Genomic DNA, 20,770 nt, shown 5'->3' with positions numbered 1-20,770 from the left:
CCCAATGACAGATGTTCGGCTAACAGGTCTGTAGTTTCCTGCTTTCTGTCGCCGCCCGCACGCCCCCCCCCCCCACCCCACTTTCTTGAATAGAGGTGTTACATTTGCGGTTTTCCAATCCGCTAGGACCTTTCCAGAATCTAGGGAATTTTGGAAGATTACAACCAATACAAACCACTATCTCTGCAGCCACTTCTGCAGACCTTAGAATGCAGGTCCAGGAAACATATTAGCCTTTAGTCCCATTAGTTTTCTCTGTGACAGTGATTGTTTTGAGTTCCTCTCGATTTTCTGTTATTCTTGGGATGCTTTTTGTGTCTTCTACTGTGAAGACAGATACAAAATACTTGTTCAAAGTCTCTGCCATTTACTTAGATTTAGGTTAGAGATACAGCACTGAAACAGGCCCTTCGGCCCACCGAGTCTGTGCCGAACATCAACCACCCATTTATACTAATCCTACACTAATCCCATATTCCTACCAAACATCCCCACCTGTCCCTATATTTCCCTACCACCTACCTATACTAGTGACAATTTATAATGGCCAATTTACCTATCAACCTGCAAGTCTTTTGGCTTGTGGGAGGAAACCGGAGCACCCGGAGAAAACCCACGCAGACACAGGGAGAACTTGCAAACTCCACACAGGCAGTACCCGGAATCGAACCTGGGTCCCTGGAGCTGTGAGGCTGTGGTGCTAACCACTGCGCCACTGTGCCGCCCTTGTTTCGCATGATGAATTCCCCCAGTCGTATTCTCTAAGGGACCTACACTTACTTTAGCTACTCTCTCCCTTTGTAGAAGCATTTTCTGTCTGTTTGTATATTTCTTGCTAGTTTACTTTCACACTCTAATTTCTACCTCTTTTTTTAAAGCTATGCTTTGCTGGTTTCTAACATTTTTCCAATCTTCTGGCCTACCACTAAGGTTTGCAGCATTGTATGCCTTTTCTTTTAATTTGATACCATCCTTAGCTTCCTTAGTTAGCCACAGATGGTGCATCCTTCTTAGAGTCTTTCTTTCTCAATGGAATATTTCTTTGTTGAGAGTTATGAAATATCTCCTCAAATGTCTGACACTGTTTCTCTACTGTATTACCTTTTAACTTATTTTCCCAATGCACTTTAGCCAACTCTTTCTTCATACCCTTGTTATTGCCTTTATTTAAGTTTAAGACACTAGTTTCAGACCCAAACTTCTCACCCTCAAACTGAATGTGAAATTTTATCATGTTATGATCACTCTTGCCTAAAAGATCCTTTACGATGGGGTCATTTATTAATCCTGTCTCATTACACATTACCAGGTCTAAAACAGCCTGCTCCCAGAATGTACTGTTCTAAGAAATTGCCCTGAATACATTCTATGAACTCATCCTCCAAGTACCTTTGCCAAATTAATCAAATCTATGCGAAGATTATAACTGCCCAAAATTATTGCAGTACCTTTCTTACAAGCCACAATCATTTATTGATTTATATTCTGTCCTACAGTGTAGCTAGTTAGGGGGCTTATAAACTACTCCAATGACTTTTTTCCTTTGCTATTTCCTATCTCCACGCAAACAGATTCTACATCTTGATCTTCTGAGCCAAGATTGTATTCCATCTGTCATGTTTTTGCCCACTCACCCAACCTGTGTAATCCCTCTGTAGCCTCTTTGTGCCCTCCTCACCACTTACTTAGTTTTTCTTTCATGGGATGTGGGTGCCACTGGAAAAGCCAGCATTTGTTGCCCATCCCTAAATGCCCTTGACAACTGAGTGGCTTGCTAAGCCATTTCAGAGTCAACCACATTGCTGTGGGTCTGAAGTCATATGCAGGTAAGGACAGCAAATTTCCTTCCCTATAGGACATTGGTGAACCAGATCAGTTTTTACAAAAATCGATGATAGATTCATGTCACCATTATTGAGACTAGCTATCAATTCCAGCTTTTTATTAATTAATTGAATTTAAATTCCATCAGCTGCCATGGTGGGATTTGAACCAGAGTCCCTGGGAGATTAGCCTGGGCCTCTGGATTACTGGTCGTGATATTACCATTACACCCCCGTCTCCCCTTTTCCACCTAACTTCGTACCGTCAGCAAACTTGTATACCTTAAAATTTATATTAATGACTTAGAGTGAAAGTTGCTGAGGCCCAAGTACTGATCCTACCAATTGTGTCCATTACTGCAATCAGCCATCCTGTGAATGTATTCATTACCAACGTCCTGTTTGCTCAAATTGACACTCGGGTACCAGAAACTGGGCGGATATCCTTGAGATGTTTATTAAAAAGTTGCAGATAGTCTCTCACAACAATCATGACGAGAATTCACGCTGGGTGAATGTACACCAGTTTTAAACACCATTGTACAATGAAGCACTGGAGAGAAGACACACAGACCGTAGTGGAGAGGGGAGAAATACCAAAATACAAGGCAAAATAGCATCGAAGCCGATTTGAAGGAATCCCCCCACCCGTCAGCTAACGGAAACACTCTCAGCCAAACAGGCAAAAGATGAGTTTCATACAATACAGAGTGACATACCCACAAGACTTCAAAATAAAAACAAGAAACAACAACGCGTACGATTGAACGGTCTGGTTGAATTCTTATTTATCGATAAACCGATTGCAACTTTTCAAATATACAAATTAACGTATCCTGCTAATAATATCCTAAACCCTCGTCGGCAACTCACCATAAACAACTGATGATCTCCTCTCGTCCCAGACGGAATACTGCACCTGTCTTCCCTGTGCCATATTCAGTTCTTTTTGGAAAGACTTGGTGGTGTTTAAAATGAGAAAATAAACGTTAAGCTATAAGTGTAAGTCAGACAAAATAGGAGAAATTTGGATTTTATTCCATGGACGAAATCCTTCTTCCTTTAACGGAAAGTATCAGTCAGAAACTGGTGCCTTCCAAGTTCAAAAGGAAAACCATACTTCCTGTTACAGTGAATATTATCACAGCACAAACATTAACTTCTCGCTAAAAGCACTTAAAACTCAACGCTTGCCTTGCAAAGGAACTGTCCATCGTCACGTCAGAGCCTGGGCACTTGCGCTGTTTTTTTAAGAATCAGAAGTAGCCGAGTAGAATAATACTTTCAGTTATGTTCATTTACACACGGAATATGTATGAAAATATTTACTAGATAAAGCCAATTGTAAATAAAACCTTTTTATAGGGATTTACATTTTTGTTTTTTCAGGTCTTATCCTGTTTGTTCGTCTCCCAATCCTATTTTTTCGACTCATTCCGAGGTAACATCTGGGAAAGGTCATTAGATAAAAGTCAACGGTACAAAAGTGCAGTTGGCAACTGAGATGGGTGGCTTTGGTTTTACAAACATCAAGATAGAGGAAATTCCAACTCGTCAAAGACCTTGGGATTGATGGCACAGGGCGGAGACAGACCTGTCAGAGGTAGCAGAGAAGTCGAGCAGAAATAAGAAACAACTAACATTCACAGAAGATTTGTGATGTCTTAGTGTTACAGGTCAATGATTCCTAGCTTTACCTCTCCGCTCCTCCATTATCCCATAAAGTGCTTGTTCAACATCTGGTCTTGGATAAGCCACCATTTACTTCAGATGAACATTTGGAAGACTGAAGACATGGTCTGCAATACCCACCACAACTTCAGCACCATTGTCGATAACACGCATCCTCCTCACCGCCAATGTCTCAAGCTGAACTAGAATACAGGGTATTTGCAACCTCTGCATCCTGTTCGAATGAGCTGGGGATTCCGACCCATATCCTCCTACAAAGATCACCTATTTCCACCTCTGTGGCATCACCCACATAAGATCCTAATCTCAGCCCAAATGCTGCTGAAATTCTGATCTATACCTCTTACATCTCCATAAACTTGAGCTCATTTAAAACTTTGTTTTAACAATCCCACACCATGTCCTGCGTCTTTGATGGCCTACATTCGGTATGGGTTGTCCAATAACTCAAAAGTTGTAACGCTCATCCTTCTCTAATCTTCTCCAACCCTACCCCTATTCCCTGTTCGTCTGATTCCAGCCTCTTGTGTAGCCCCCTCCTCCGCCCCCCGCCCCCTCTCCACACCATTAGTGGTGTGCCTTCAGTCAATTAGGTGCAATTACTTCCCTCTCAAACACCACCTCTTGGATCAAGCTTCTGATCACCCCTCTTACAATCGCCTTCTTTGGCTAAGCCTCCATTTTTTTCTTTACATCTCTGACAAGTGTCTTGCGACATTTTTCTACATTAGAGGTGCTATGTAAATGTGAATTGTTGCAGGTCAGGTAGACAATGAGTTCTTTAAATATAACCTAAAAGTGGCAATCTCCCTTTGTACTGCAAGGGATTATCAGCCTCAACTTTCACTGAGAGAAAACAACACATGACTGAATTTGGAAAGGAAGGTTAGACATAGGTTGCAGTAATAGGAGTTTCAGGTGCTTTTTTGAGGAGGAGGGGTTAGCATTGATGATTATGAAGGGGGTGGAGGTAAATTGATGATGGCAACAAGAACAGGGTTGAGGAAAGGCAGTTTGCTGATCAAGAATTGGGACAGGAGGGGATTGAGAAAGTAGATGTTCAGTTTCATGGACAATTTGAGTGTAATGAAGGCTCAGGAGAAGATGGGTATGAAAATGCAGTTTTTAGGAAGCTTTAGTATCAACAAAGTCAGGCTTTCTGACAGTTACATGATTGAGACACACAGGAGAAGAGCATGAAATACATAATACTCAATCCAAACATCATTCACATCCAAACCATACTACCAATGAACTTGACATTAATTTTTTAAAAAAAGAACAGCGGCTGTGGCTCTTATCACTATGTAGGAATGACAATGGAGAGTACGAACACAAAAAGGTGATTAACAGCAAAATTAATCTGGGCAATCATTGATCATAAAACAAGGCAGTACACAAAAGACATCAGAGCGCACACTAAAATATTGATGCATGCTCACCTCATGCAGTAAGCTCTACAGTTCTGCATTTTCTTTTTGCTATGCAGATGTTTTGTAAAATGCATGTCTCAAAGCAGTGATGATTTACGTCAACCATCAAACTTATTTCTGTTTACCAAATATTTATATCTTTCGCACCAAGGCTTTGAGATTTTACCTTTATTCCTCTTCAGAGTTGGACTCCTCTAAGCTGTAAAGCCATTGATTGCACGTTCTAACTAAATCTTGCAGCAGCTCTTGATCTGCTTCAAATGCTTCTCTCCACTGCTCCAAGGAGGGACAAAAAGAATACAAAAAATTTACATTTTGATTGGCCATAAGCCATTTCCTCCACCCAATTGATACTGGATTTATTGACATTTAACCATAACATATCAGATGCAGGGTGATAGAATTTCCTGTGGTTAGGAAGTTATGCCTGAAATTATACCATTCATATATTGATTTTGCCAATGTCAATTCATGCCAAAATAGTCTGTGCACCAAAGTCAAACTACACCAGAGCACTGAAAACCAAGCTTAATAGCAATGTAACATAAAAATGGCTTATGCTTCTGTGATTTATTGGAAGATTCCAGCATTGCCTGTCAAGTCTCTGTACAGTGCTCCTAAATCTACCAATACTCTTGTTCACTGGATTATAAGAGAATAGCCATCTTTTGTGTGCTCTTCATAACCTATGCAATATCAAGCTTTTTCCCCCTCTTATTTGGACACAGCAGCATGAAAGGGGCAGTTTCACAGTTCTCCCAAAGAACTTTTAACTTCATCACCGACATTTTGCAAAACTTTTAATTTTAAGTTAATTATTTAAGGTTTTTTTGAAACAATATAATGACACTACTGTGGAGCTGCATTCCACTCCCTATGTATTCTATGATTTGTACCATTCTTGGGCCAAATTAATTAAATTTGAAGATACTGATGTAAGAGATTTATGTACTTATCCATTGTACATATGATCACACCTCAGACACAACAAAATTGAAGGTGGACTCCAGCTTCTCATTATGAAAAACACTCGGCAGTTTATTAATAGATCCACATCATTTTTGGTTTTGAATTCCAGGACTGGGAACATGTTTCCATGAAGCCTGTGTGCCTGGAATTTTAGATGCAAATTTATATCTGTTTTGATTCTGCATATATGCAGGAAATTTGGGGTGAAATGTTCTTCAGAGCGAGGAAGGGACTATGTTAATCAGTGACGAAGGGTCTGTGTGAAAGTTTCTAAGACTCAGCACAAAAAATCAAGGAAATTCAAGCCTAGCACAGGAGCAAGTCACTTGAGTCTGAATTTCCTCGATCATTTGTGTCAGAATCAGTATTGTGCTGCGATTATGCCATTGTTGGGTGAAATAGGCAGTGCCTCAAGATTTAAATTTTCATGCGATATTTTTCAATTTGTGAATTGTAGGGAGATGTTTAATTTTGTTGGTGAAAATTGGGAAGAAATTCAGTTTTTGACAAATCACAGGAAAAGCATTTGCACATTTCTTCACTTAACTGGTTTCCTTTTGTAGATTAAAGGACTTGCTTCTAGTTTAATTAAGGATGTGTAAACAATTGTAAGCTTTTTAATGATGCACTTGATGGGGACAATGTGCCATAGATAACAGATTCTAGCTCCAAGACTGTAGGCAAAATGAGCAAATTGTGTAACACACATAACAATGTCAAATCTAGGAAATTAAGCAGATTGAGCCGGTCCCTTTTCAAATGAAAAATTAGAAAACAAAAAAAAAATCACTGAGCAAAACATCAGAATTGAGCAATTTAACAATGTAAAAAAGACATGACAAAACTAACCTGCACTTTTTATGCATATAAGTTATAAAAATCCCCCCTCCACGTGCAATCTATTTGATATTCACAAGCTTATCCACTTATTAGGCTTAACTTAGGAGTATTTAAGAAAACAAACAACAATAACAGGTATCATTAAACAGTTACTAAGACCCTGCCCATAATGCTAAGCATTATTGGAAACATCTTTTGGGGAGAGTGTAATAAAGTGGAATATATTTAAAATGATTTGTTAAAATAAATTTTCTCCCTGTTCAATACAACACTTGACAATTCAACTTACAGTTGACCAAAAATATGTCTGAAAGAATCTCTGTTGATAATCAAATACCTTTGCCCATATTTAAAAACAATAGGAAACATTTACAGAAATCCAGTCTAGAAAATAATTTCTCTAAAATTACAAAATCCAATGGAAGATCTCCCTTTCCTTTTTTTGAATTTCCAATGCATATTTGCACACACTGAACTGAATTTCAGTTAATGACTTCATACTGTAACTAAAAGACGCTATGACTTTTTAAAATTCATGCATGGGATGTGGGGGTCGCTGGCACAACCAGTACATATTGCCCAACCCTAATTGTCCTCAAGAAGATGGCGGTGAGCACCTTCTTGAACTGTTGCAGTCTGTGTGATGGAGGTACTCCCACAATGCAGTTTGGTAGAGTGTTCCAGGATTTTGACCCAGTGAAGAAGAAACAGCAATACATTTCCAAGTCAGGATGTTGTATCACTTGGAGGGGAACTTGCAGGCAGTGGTGTTTGCATGCACCTGCTGCCCTGTTCTTCTAGATGGTAAAGGTTGCGGGTTTGGGAGGTGCTACTGAAGAAGCCTTGGTGTACTTGGACTAGTTAGCTATGTGGTCATAGTGTACAATGGCAACCAGGTTGGTCAAGTTGAAGAATCTGGTCTGGAATGGCACATTGCAAGTCATTTTAAAATGTTTTTGCTCCAGCTGTTATAACTAAGACACACTTCCTTCAACCTAATATCAATATTGTAAACTGAATAAATGAAATATGTTTGGCAACAGCATACATGGTAAACACTGGTCCACTATTTGTCTATTGAATTCAAATATAACAGAAATGTGCCATAAAAAAAGCTTTAACCTTTCTACTCCATCTAAAGCTGGCACCTGAACATATTTCATTTGTAGGCATTGTCATTTCATGTGTCTTGTTTGCATGATGCCATAACATTCTCTATTAATATTTTATATTAGGCTGTCACAAATTGAACTCCTCTGCAATAAGAAGTTATTACTGTCTTCATTAAAATGATATTCTCTAAAGCAATGTAATCACATTAGTTTAAAATAAGCATTTGCACACTGTACAAATCTATTACGAACTGCTTTTATTTATAACATTTGAGCAAGATTTGCATACAAATTCAGAACACTAATGGATCAAGCATAAATGCCCTTAAAACCATTGAAAATTATAATGAATGCGAACAGTAATGTCTCTGTAAAATTCTTGAAGGACTTGCACAAAAAAACTGACCTGCACTAAAGGACCTTTAAAAATTTTATGCAAAATGGTGTTTTTAATGTCCAACCATCATGCATCAACAGCAGATGGCAAATTCATAAAGACAAACTATTACTACCTTTACTAGTACTGATACGACTACATGTAAAAAAAGTTTTACTTGAATTCATGTTAAAAACAGGTTGTTCCTTTATACAATCTTGAGGTGAGTTTTACTTTGGAGTAAAATCACACAATAATCAGCACCATAACTGTTGGCCCTCACTATGACAAAAGTTCAATTTATTAAATGTCCTATCGTCAATATCTAGACAGACAATTCGCAGGAAGATTTTATCAGTACAGCTGAGCTGGTGCTTCAAGAAGTCTGTTCACACAAGCTGAGCCATTTCTCTCAATACAGCTCAATGTGGTCCAGGCTGAATTAGCATGTCAAGAAACATTGGCGGATGTGGCTGAGCTGGTATCTGGGAGTCCGTTCTGTTGTGCTTCAAGTTGAGACACTGTAGCTTGTCGCTGAGCAATTGCAGCAGCTGAATGCTTGCACTTCTCTGAACCACATTGACAGGCAAAATATTTACTCTTGATGTCCCAGAACCTGTCTCCATAGTCAAAACTAAGAAACAAACACAGCAATCTGTTAGAAGTGCCCCTTAAAAAAAAACAATAATTCCGCGAAAGTAAATCTTTTCTGCCTGTTAACAGCTTTATTATTTTCTAGACTGACAGAAAATGCCGATTTCCAACACTACATTCATCAGGGAACATATATTGAGCATCACTTTTAGGCTGCAGGTGTCCATTTATCATCTCCATTTTCTTTGAATCGCTATGAACCAGGAAGAGAGCTTTACTGCTGGTTCCATATTGCTCGGAAATGCACCCAACCCATTGGAATATTTTAGGCAAGTGAATAGCCAAGAATCCCAAGAGTGCCCCACACTTGATGCACAAACGTGAACTGAGGTAAGTTGGGCTTCAGGCTACTTCATATTTTGCATCACGGTGGCACTAAAACCACTTCAAAGTGAACCTAAATGTGCAATAACTGGCCTGCAAGGAAGATAATCATTTCAAAACACAGCTTAACATGGATTTTTATCCCTTAGCAACAAAGATCTTCACATGTACTGTATAGCAATTCAATAGAAAAGTGAAGACTTGCAGTCTGCATCTAAAATATCTATTTTGTTGAAATATTTGAACGTGCTGAGTTTAGAGTCTTTTTGTACACTGATTTTGGTCTCTTTGTAGATCTCTTGCCCATTTTGTACAACTTAGCAATGGAAGGAAAACAAAAAGAAATTACTGACAGTCCAACAACAAAAGCCTAGACTCCCAATATTGTGGCATAGGCAAACTGAAAGGGCATTGATTTGTCACACATCATCCCAACCTGCCTCCACCCCATGACCCCAGACACACCCTGCTGACGTCAGAACACAGTGTGCAGATGTGCATAACATTTAACTTTCAGGATGCCCAGCACTGAAAAGAATCAAGTACCTGATGAATAAATCTCTTCCAAAATTAGATGAAAATCTGTACTAAAAATGTGATAAATGTTAATTTTTTTATTTGTTCATGGGATGTGAGTATCGCTGGCAAGACCAGCATTTACTGCCCATCCCTAATTGCCCTCGAGAAAGTGGTGGTGAGCCACCTTTTTGAACCACTGCAGTACATGTGGTGCGGGTACACCCACAGTGCTGTTAGGAGCGAGTTCCAGGATTTTGACTCAGCGACAGTGAAGGAACGGGGGTGGTGATGCTCCCATGCGTCTGCTGCCCTTGTCCTTCTAGGTGGTGGAGGTTGTGGGTTTGGAAGGTGCTGTTGAAGGCGGCTTGGCGAGTTGCTGCAGCACATCTTGTAGATGGTACAGACTGCTGCCACTATGCGTTGGTGGTGGAGGGAGCGAATGTTTAAGGTGGTGGATGGGGCGCTGGTCAAGCAGACTGCTTTGTCCTGGATGGCGGAGAGCTTCTTGAGTATTATCGGAGCTGCACTCATCCAGGCAAGTGGAAAAGTATTCCATCACACTCCTGACTAGTGCCTTGTAGCTGGTGGACAGACTTTGGGGAGTCAGGAGATGAGTTACTCAGTGCAGAATTCCCAGCCCCTGACCTGCTCTTAGAGCCACTGTATTTATATGGCTGGTCCAGTTCAGTTTCTGGTTAACGGTAAACCCCAGGATGTTGATAGTGGAAGATTAAGCGATGGTGATACACAGGAACATAGGAGTAGGCCATGCAGACCGTCGAGCCTGCTGTGCCATTCAATTAGATCATGGCTGATCATGTACCTCAATGCCACTTTCCCGTGCTATCCCCATATCCCTTGATCGTATTAATATCCAGATATCTATCAATTTCCGTCTTGAACATGCTCAATGATTGAGCTTCCATAGCCCTCTGGGGTAGAGAATTTCAAAGATTCACCACCCTCTGAGTGAAGAAATTCCTCCTTATCTCAGTCTTAAATGGCCTATCCCTTATTCTGAGACCATGTCCCCTGGTTTCAGACTCACCAGCCACCATTGTACATTAAGGGCAGATAGTTAAATTCTCTCTTGTTGAAGATTGTCATTGCCTTGCACTTATGTGGTATGAAATTCATGAACATTTATAGGGACACAGATAGTTCCTCTGGTACCATATTGGATCATAAGAGTTTAAATTTGCAAATTGCTTGTTGTTAGGTCATTGAGGGATCATTCCTCTGACTCAAATTTCCAGTCTGAGCTATCTATGCCACCAGGTGGACACAGTAATTGAACTTCCACTCGGATGGAGAGAAAAAATGTCATCCTAAGTTGTGCACATTCACCCAGTTTAAAACCAGACTAAATTGTCTGCCAGTTATGACTGCGATTTGTGCATTGTGCTTGAAGCCCCAAAACAAAGAAAGGGAACCTCATCCTGTACAAAATAATTACCATGATTCACTTCTTATACAAATGAGAATGGAACACACAATATTCTGTGTATAACCATTTCCAAAGGAAGCAGTTTAAAAAAAAAGCATTGTGTTTTTAAGTTATTCCAATAACATTATTTCCTTTTGATGCATAAGCAGGAGTACAACTATTTCCACTCTAAGGACCTCCAATCAGAATTGATGAGGACATCAATGAAATATGGTGAATCTGGATAGTTTCACAGTTAATGTTCATAGATTTACAGGCTTAGAACATAAATACCTTCCATTCATCTTCTGGGAAAGCAGATTAAAAGGTTTTAAAATTTCTATCCATGCATTTGCATCATCTTCGGCAATCTCTTGTGTCGAGGATGATTCTTCCTTGTGGATGGTTGGGTGGAAGTGAGATGTTAGTGTTGATTGTGGGTTCACAGATGGCTGATGAGCCCTATCACAGCCTTGCAGACTCTCCCACAATGAGGACATCGGTTGTCGGCCAGTAGAGGTGGTGGCAGATTGTTGACTTGAGCAGCTGCCCTCTCTTTCTGTCTCTCTTAGTGACTGCTCTTGTTGACCAGAAGGTCTTGACATCATTTTTGATGATGGATCACCATTTTGATCACAATTAGGCATCTGTTTCCCATGTGTTGATGTTAATAGAGCAGGCATCCACAGAGCTTTTGAGATAGTCTTTGAAGCGTTTCCTTTGTCTCCCATGTGAACGGGCTCCCTAGCATACGAACATACGAATTAAGAGCAGCAGTAGGCCACTCAGCCCCTCAAGCCTGCTCCACCATTCAATAAATTCATGGCTGAACGGATTACTCCACATTTCCACCTGCCCCCAATAACCGTTCATCCCCATGCTTATCAAGAATCTATCTACCTCTGCCTTAAAAATATTCAAAGACTCTGCTTCCACCACCTTTTGAGGAAGAGAATTCCAAAGAGTCACGACCCTCTGAAAGAAAAAAATTTCTCCTTATCTCGGTCTTAAATAGGCAGCCCCTTATTTTTAAACAGTGACGCCTAGTTCTAGATTCGCCCACAAGGGGAAACATCCTTTCCACATCCACCCTGTCAAGACTCCTCAGGATTTTATATGTTTCAATCAAGTCGCCTCTTACTCTTCTAAATTCCAGCGGATACAAGCCTAACCTGTCCAATCTTTTCTCAAAACTCAACCCGCCCATTTCCAGGTATTAGTCTAGTAAACCTTCTCTGTACTGCCTCCAATGCATTTACATCCTTCCTTAATTGCAAAGCATTAAGGTCCCCAGGGCCTGATGGGATCTACCCCAGAATACTAAGGGAGGCAAGGGAAGAAATTGCTGGGGCCTTGACAGAAATCTTTGCATCCTCATTGGCTACAGGTGAGGTCCCAGAGGACTGGAGAATAGCCAATGTTGTTCCTTTGTTTAAGGATAATCCAGGAAATTATAGGCCGGTGAGCCTTACATCAGTGGTAGGGAAATTATTAGAGAAGATTCTTCGGGACAGGATTTACTCCCATTTGGAAACAAACAAGCTTATTAGCGAGAGGCAGCATGGTTTTGTGAAGGGGAGGTCGTGTCTCACTAACTTGATTGAGTTTTTTGAGGAAGTGACAAAGATGATTGATGAAGGAAGGGCAGTGGTTGTTATCTATATGGACTTCAGTAAAGCCTTTGACAAAGTCCCTCATGGCAGACTGGTACAAAAGGTGAAGTCACACGGGATCAGAGGTGAGCTGGCAAGATGGATACAGAACTGGCTCTGTCATAGAAGACAGAGGGTAGCAGTGGAAGGGTGCTTTTCTGAATGGAGGGATGTGACTAGTGGTGTTCCGCAGGGATCAGTGCTGGGACCTTTGCTCTTTGTAGTATATATAAATGATTTGGAGGAAAATGGAGCTGGTCTGATTAGTAAGTTTGCGGACGACACAAAGGTTGGTGGAGTTGCAGATAATGATGAGGATTGTCAGAGGATACAGCAGGATATAGATCGGTTGGAGACTTGGGCGGAGAAATGGCAGATGAAGTTTAATCCGGACAAATGTGAGGTAATGCATTTTGGAAGGTCTAATGCAGGTGGGAAGTATACAGTAAATGGCAGAACCCTTAGGAGTTATGACAGGCAGAGAGATCTGGGCGTACAGGTCCACAGGTCACTGAAAGTGGCAACGCAGGTGAATAAGGTAGTCAAGAAGGCATACGGCATGCTTGCCTTCATCGGTCGGTGCATAGAGTATAAAAATTGGCAAGTCATGCTGCAGCTGTACAGAACTTTAGTTAGGCCACACTTAGAATATTGCGTGCAATTCTGGTCGCCACACTACCAGAAGGACGGCTTTGGAGAGGGTACAAAAGAGGTTTACCAGGATGTTGCCTGGTCTGGAGGGCATTAGCTATGAGGAGAGGTTGGATAAACTCGGATTGTTTTCACTGGAATGACGGAGGTGGAGGGGGAACATGATAGAGGTTTACAAAGTTATGAGCAGCATGGACAGAGTGGATAGTCAGAAGCTTTTTCCCAGGGTGGAAGAGTCAGTTACTAGGGGACATAGGTTTAAGGTGAGAGGGGCAAAGTTTGGAGGGGATGTGCGAGGCAAGTTCTTTACACAGAGGGTGGTGAGTGCCTGGAACTTGCTGCCGGGGAGATGGTGGAAGCAGGTACAATAATGACGTTTAAGAGGCATCTTGACAAATACATGAATAGGATGGGAATAGAGGGATACGGTCCCCGGAAGTGCAGAAGGTTTTAGTTTAGGCAGGCACCAAGATCGGCGCAGGCTTGGAGGGCCAAATGGCCTGTTCCTGTGCTGTACTGTTCTTTGTTCTAAATTAGGAGACCAATACTGTACATAATTCTCCAGACGAGGTCTCACCAATGCCCTGTATAACTGAAGCATAACCTCCCTATTTTTGTATTTAATTCCCCTCGTGATAAACAATAATTCTAGTAGCTTTCCTAATTACGTGCTGTACCTGCATACTAACCTTATGCGATTCATGCACTAGGACACCCAGATCCCTCTGCACCTCAGAGCTCTGAAATCTCTCACCATTTAGATAATATGCTTCTTTTTTATTCTTCCTGCCAAAATGGACAATTTCACATTTTTCCACATTATACTCCATTTGCCAGGTCTTTGCCCACTCACTTAACCTATCTATATCCCTTTGGAGCCTCCTTATGTCCTCTTCACAACTTACTTTCCTACCTATCTTTGTGTCATCAGCAAATTAAGCAACCATATCTTTGGCCCCTTCATCTAAGTCATTTATATAAGAGGTTGAGGCCCCAGCACAGATCCCTGTGGCACACCACTTATTCTATCTTACCAACCAGAAAATGACCTGTTTCCTGTTAGCTAGCCAATCTTCTATTCATGCCAATACATTAGCCCCTACACCATGAACTTTTATTGTTTGCAATAACCTTTGATGTTGCACCTTATCAAATGCCTTATGGAAATCTAAGTACAATACATCCACTGGTTCCCCTTCATCCACAGCACATGTAACTCCCTTAAAGAACTCCAATAAATTGGTTAAACATGATTTCCCTTTCACAAAACCATGTTGACTCTGCCTGATTACCTTGAATTTTTCGAAGTGCCCTGCTATAACGCCTTTAATAATAGCTTCTAACATTTTCCCGATGACAGATGTTAAGCTAACTGGCCTGTAGTTTCCTGCTTTCTTTCTCCCTCCCTTTTTGAATAAAGGAGTTACATTCGCTATTTTCCAATCTAACAGAATCTTCCCGGAATCTCGGGAATTTTGGAAAATTAAAACTATGCATCAACTATCTCACTAGCCACTTCTTTTAAGACCCTAGGATAAAGTCCATCAGGACCCGGGGATTTGTCAGCCTGCAGCGCCAACAATTTGTTCAGTACCACTTTCCTGGTGATCGTAATTTTCTTGAGTTCCTCCCTCCCTTCCATTTCCTGACTTACAGCTAATTCTGGGATGTTACTTGTATCCTCTATAGTGAAGGCCGATGCAAAATACCTGTTAAATTCATCTGCCATCTCCTTATTGTCTATTATTAATTCCCCAGACTCGCTTTCTATCGGACCAACGCTCACTTTGTTAACTCTTTTCACTTTAGAATATCTACAGAAACTCTTACTATCTGTCTTTATATTTCTAGCTAGCTTTCTCTCGTGCTCTAATTTTACCTTCCTTATCAATCTTTTAGTATTCTTTACTGCTTTTTATATTCTGTTTAATCTTCTCACCTGCCACCCATTTTTGCGCAATTACATGCTTTTTCTTTCAGTTTGATACTATCTTTAACTGTTTTAGTTAACCATGGAGAGCCCCCCATGGAATTTTTCTTTCTCGTTGACCTGTATCTATTTTGTGTATTCTGAAGCATCCCCTTAAATGTCTGCCACTGCATCGCTATTGACCTATCCCTTAACCTAATTTGGCAGTTCACTTTAGCGAGCTCTGCTTTCATGTCCTCACAATTGCCCTTATTTAAGTTTAAAATACTAGTCTTGGACCCACTCTTCTCTCCCTCAAACTGAATGTAAAATTCAATTATATTATGATCACTGTTACCTAGGGGCGCCTTAACTATGAAGTCATTAATTAATCCTATTTTGTTGCACAATACCAGGTCTAGTGTAGCCTGTTCTCTGGTTGGCTCCAGAATGTATTGTTGCAAGAAATTGACCGTGCCGTACCACCTATCCTTCGTGGAGCAGCTTCTGCGGGAAAACACCTTTGACCTCCGATCCATCAGGCAGTGGTCTGCACGGAATGTCCGCAAGGCGCTACGGGTAAAGGAGACGGTGGATTCTGTCGGATGGTTCCCCGAGCAGACTGCCAAAGTCATTTGTCGGAATGCCTCATCACCAGAACTTTCAAACAAGCACCAAGATGCAACTTGGCTGGTGGTGAGAAGAGCCCTCCCCGTCAGATCCTTCCTGCACGCCCGAAGTCTCACCCCCTCCGCACAATGCCTCCGCAGTGGCTGTGGTGGGGAAGTGACAGTTGCCCACCTCCTTCTGGAATGTATCTTTGCAAAGCAGGTGTGGAAAGAGATACAGTGGCTTTTGTCGAGGTTCATCTCAAGCAGCTCTGTAACACCCTGTTCCCAGGGACGCACACCGAGACAAACATCAACTGCTGCTGGAGGACTATCAATTCGGTAAAAGACACCCTTTGGTCTGCCCGAAACTTGCTGGTCTTCCAGCGCAAAGAGTTGTTCACGACCGAATGTTGCAGACTGGCGCAGTCCAAGGTCCAGGACTACGTGCTGAGGGACGCTTGGGGCAGCTGCAGCAAAGGCTCAATGGGGAAAGACCACTGTGTAAGGTACCCCCACCAAGCTGAACTGAGGGACTGGATCCATGGGAAACCCCTTGAACTGTATCGGGAAAATTTTGTCTGCTGTAAAATGTAAAAATGTATTTGGCACGACAAATGTGAAATGGAAGGGTTGTGAGGCAACTCATGATTGTATTGAAGTAAACGGACCTCCTTTGCACTGTTTGTAATTTTTGACTTGGTGCTGTTTGAAACTGTTTGGTAATGTATTTTTTACAGATTTTTATGAATAAAGTATATTTTGGAAATAAAAAAAAATTATCCTGAAAAGATTCTGTGTACTCCTCATCTAGGCTACCCTCTGATTTTTCCAGTCTATATGTAGGTTAAAATCCCCCATAATTATCCTACAGTGTGGTTAATGTTAGGTGGCCTGTACACCACTCCCACAAGTGACTTCTTTGCCTTTATGATTTCTCATCTCTACCCAAACTGCTTCTACATCCTGGTTTCCTAAACTTAGGTCATTCCTCTCTATTGCGCTAATACCATCGTTAATTAACAGAGCCACCCTTCCACCTTTTCCTAGCTTCCTGTCCTTCCTAAATGCCATGTGCCCTTCAATATTCAGGTCCCAATCTATGTCATCCTGCAGCCATGTCTCTGTAATGGCTATCAGATCTCATTTCAATTTACACTCTCAGTTCATGTTTGTTTCGAATGCTACGTGCATTCAGATACAGAGCCTTTAGTTTTGTCCTTTTATTATTTTTGTAACTTCTAGCCTTATCTGTTGATTTATTCTTAGATTTGTATACTCTGTCCCTTCCTGTCACAGTCTGTTTATCATTTTCCATATTAATACCTTTCCTTTTCCCTTGTCTCTATTCCTTGATTGACCATATCTTCCCAAATTTGATCCATTGCCCCCATTATTCAGTTTAAAACCCTCTCTACTTCCCTAGTTATGCAGTTCGCCAGAACACCAGCCCCAGCACGGTTCAGGTGTAGACCGTTCCAACGGCACAGCCACCACTTTCCCAGTACTGGTGCCAGTGCCCCACGAACCGGAACCCACTTCTACCACACCAGTCTTTGAGCCACGCATTAATTTCTCTAATTTTATTTGCCCTATGCCAATTTTCACATGGCTCAGATAATAATCCAGAGATCATTACTTTTGAGGTTCTGCTTCTTAATTTGGTACCTAGTTCCTCATACTGATTATGCAAGAACCTCTTTCCATGTCCTGCCTATGTCATTGGTACCTACTTGGACCACGACGATTGGATCCTCCCGCTCCCACTGCAAGTTCCTCTCCAGCCCTGAGCAGATGTCCCGAACCCTGGCACCGGCAGGCAACATAGCCATCTGGACTATCGCTCTTTGCTGCGGAGAACAGTGTCAATCCCCCTAACTATACTGTCCCTTCCTACCACTACATTCCTTTTTTCTCCCTCTACTTGAATGGCTTCCTGCACCATGGTGCCATGATCAGGTTGCTCATCCACCCTGCAGCTCCCACTCTCATCCAAACAAGCTGCAAGAACCTCAGACCTGTTGGACAATTGGAAAGGCTGAGGCTCCTGCACTCCTGCCCTCTGGGTCATCTTACCTGCCTCAGCTGCAGCCACACTCTCTTGTCCACTGACCCAATTAGAAGACCCTATCCTAAGGGGTGTGACTGCCTCCTGGTACAAAATGTCCAGGTAACTTTCCCCCTCCCTGATGTGTCGCAGTGTTTGCAGCTTGGCCTCCAGTTCAATGACTCTGAGCCCAAGCTCTTCGAGCCACACTTACTGCAGACGTGTTTGCCCTGGATCACACTGGGATGCAGGAGCTCCCACATGCTGCAGCCGTAATACATCACCTGTCCTGCCATCTTTAATGTGTTTCAATTAGCTACTTAATTATTTTATTCAATTATTTATTTTATTTCGCTTACCACTAGTTTCTTTACTATTTTAAACGACAGGATAGAATAGACCTTAACCACTTACCAGATACTCACCAAACAGCTAGCTTCTTCCCCAACCAATCACCTACCTGCTTGCCTGCGAAGTCACGCTTGATGTTCTTTGAACGGGCTCGTTCCATTGCGCTGAATAGAGGATCGGATAGAATACAGGATAGCCTCTCCCCGCTCTTTTTCAAGTGAAGCCTCTCCCCATTCTTTGCGCTCTTTTTCAAGTAAAGCCTCTCCCCATTCTTTGCGCTCTTTTTCAAGTGAAGCCTCTCCCGCTCTTTTTCAAGTGAAGCCTCTCCCCATTCTTCGCGCTCTTTTTCAAGTGAAGTCTCTCCCCATTCTTCGCGCTCTTTTTCAAGTGAAGTCTCTCCCGCTCTTTTTCAAGTGAAGCCTCTCCCCGTTCTTTGCGCTCTTTTTCAAGTGAAGCCTCTCCCTGATCTTCGCACTCTTTTTCCAGTGAAGCATCAGCCCGCTCTTTTTAAAGTGAAGTCTCTCTCCACTGTCGGCACTTGTTTTCAATGCATAGCTGAGTAGAGCAGCTGTTTGGGCAGTCTTGAGTTGGGCATTCTGACAACATGGCCCATCCATCTCAGCTGATGAAATTATCATGGTCTCTAAACTTGGCATATCTGTGTCTTAGAGGATGCTCATGTTTGTTCATTTGTCCTCCCACTTGATTCACAAGATCCTTCCAAAACAGCATTGATGTTGTTGTTCTGGGGCCTTGATATGGTCTATAAGTTGTCCAGGCTTCAGCACCGGAGAGAAGTCCGGGATGAACCACTGCCAAGAGACTTTGAGTTTAGTGTCGAGTCTGATATCACGATTCTCAAAAGCTTGAGTATGTAATTTACCATTGGCTGACCTAGCACATTGGATTCAGTAGTGTACCTCTTCATCAATGTCAGCTTTTTGGGATAGATAGCTTCCAAGATATGGGATTTGAAGAACAAATGATGAGAAAGTTGAGGAAATTCAACTCCTCACTGACAAGCATGATGCACATTCTTTTTTTCAAGGCAACCTAAGAGATCTATGGACCCTCAAAATACAGACCAACACCAGTAAGATCCAAAGAGGGCAAGACTCATCTCAAAGTATTGCTTTAAGAACAAGTAAACCTCAGGAATTACTAAGATGATGCATTTTGGTTGCCGTTGGATACCTCCATACAGAGAAGGAACCAACCAGCTTCAAAGAATGCATCCTGGTTACCTGGCAACAGCCATTCGGAGAACAAGGATAAAGATGCAATGCTGCTGATTGCCTTCTGAAAAACTAGCTAAAAACTGGCTTTTGACAGACACAGTTAACAGACAGATACACAGACAGCTGTTCTGCCAGCATGTACTGAAGGAAATAGAGCTCTCTCTCGGATTATTTAAACCTTATTTATTATACTCTCGGAATTCAGCTTAGTCAAGCCAGATTAATTTCTTAAAAGAAAACAACCGATTACTTTAACTACTGAACTGTAATTGCCGAATTCATTGCTGGAAAAGGAAGAGCATCACTTCAGTTGCTGAAATAGACTACTGACTGTCCTACTGTTGAAGAACCTTTTTTGCCCATCAGATGGCTGTGAGGACTTCAAGCAACCTTGGACTGTTCCATATTGAAAGATTCCACTTTGGCAGAAGTGTAAATCTGCAAGGACACTCATTTTTTCTTTTTTAAATGATGTTTATATCTTAGTAGGGTTTAAGAATTTAGTTTCTCTAACTAAACAGTTAATTTGTTGATCTAAAGACACCTGGTTTGGTTAGCCCCATTCGGGGGTTGATGGATGGTCAATTTGGCAGTGGCTTTCTTTAATTTGGAAAGTTTAAAGTGATAATGTTAGGCCATCTGTGGAGGGACGGGACTGAATCAACAGTGCGTTTCTCCCGACGCAATCAGAATCATATATTTTGATTGGGGGCTTTTTCTTGAGCAGTCGGTCGTAACAAGATTCATGGTGAAGTGTTGGAAAATGTCCCGCACATGCATCACAAACTCCAAATACGCAACTCAAGTTATAGAACCATAGAAAAAGTACAGCACAGGAGGCCATTCAGCCCATCGTATCAGCGCCAGCCGAATGAACTAGCCGCCCAAACCAATCCCACTTTCCAGCACCTGGTCCATAGCCCCGCAGGTTACAGCACTTCAGGTATACGGCCAGGTACCTCTTAAAAGAATTGACGGTCTCTGCCTCCATCACCATTCCTTGGCAGCGAATTCCAGACACCCACCACCCTCTGGCTGAAAAAGTTTTCCTTCAGGTCCCCTCTAATCCTTCCACCAATCACCTTAAATCTGTGTCCCCTGGTAACTGATCTCCCCGCCAGGGGAAACATGTCCTCCCTGTCCACT

General features: G+C 41.8%; 1 protein-coding gene across 6 annotated transcripts in view; it reads right to left on the bottom strand.

The window, feature by feature from the left end:
• Positions 1–8,109: 8,109 nt before the first annotated feature.
• The window catches only part of LOC137347757 (histone-lysine N-methyltransferase EHMT1-like), a 194,823-nt gene continuing 182,162 nt past the window's right edge, over positions 8,110–20,770 (bottom strand). For all 6 annotated transcript variants that reach the window (XM_068012668.1, XM_068012670.1, XM_068012665.1 and 3 more), the window contains one exon: positions 8,110–8,879. In XM_068012668.1, coding sequence (XP_067868769.1) covers positions 8,696–8,879 — 184 coding nt within the window. In that variant the 3' untranslated portion in view covers positions 8,110–8,695. The remainder of the gene's footprint in view (positions 8,880–20,770) is intronic.

Source organism: Heterodontus francisci, chromosome 32 (genome assembly GCF_036365525.1).
Source record: "Heterodontus francisci isolate sHetFra1 chromosome 32, sHetFra1.hap1, whole genome shotgun sequence".
NCBI lineage: Eukaryota > Metazoa > Chordata > Chondrichthyes > Heterodontiformes > Heterodontidae > Heterodontus > Heterodontus francisci.
Note: the sequence above shows the minus strand (reverse complement) of the source record. Positions and strands in the feature narration are given on the sequence as shown.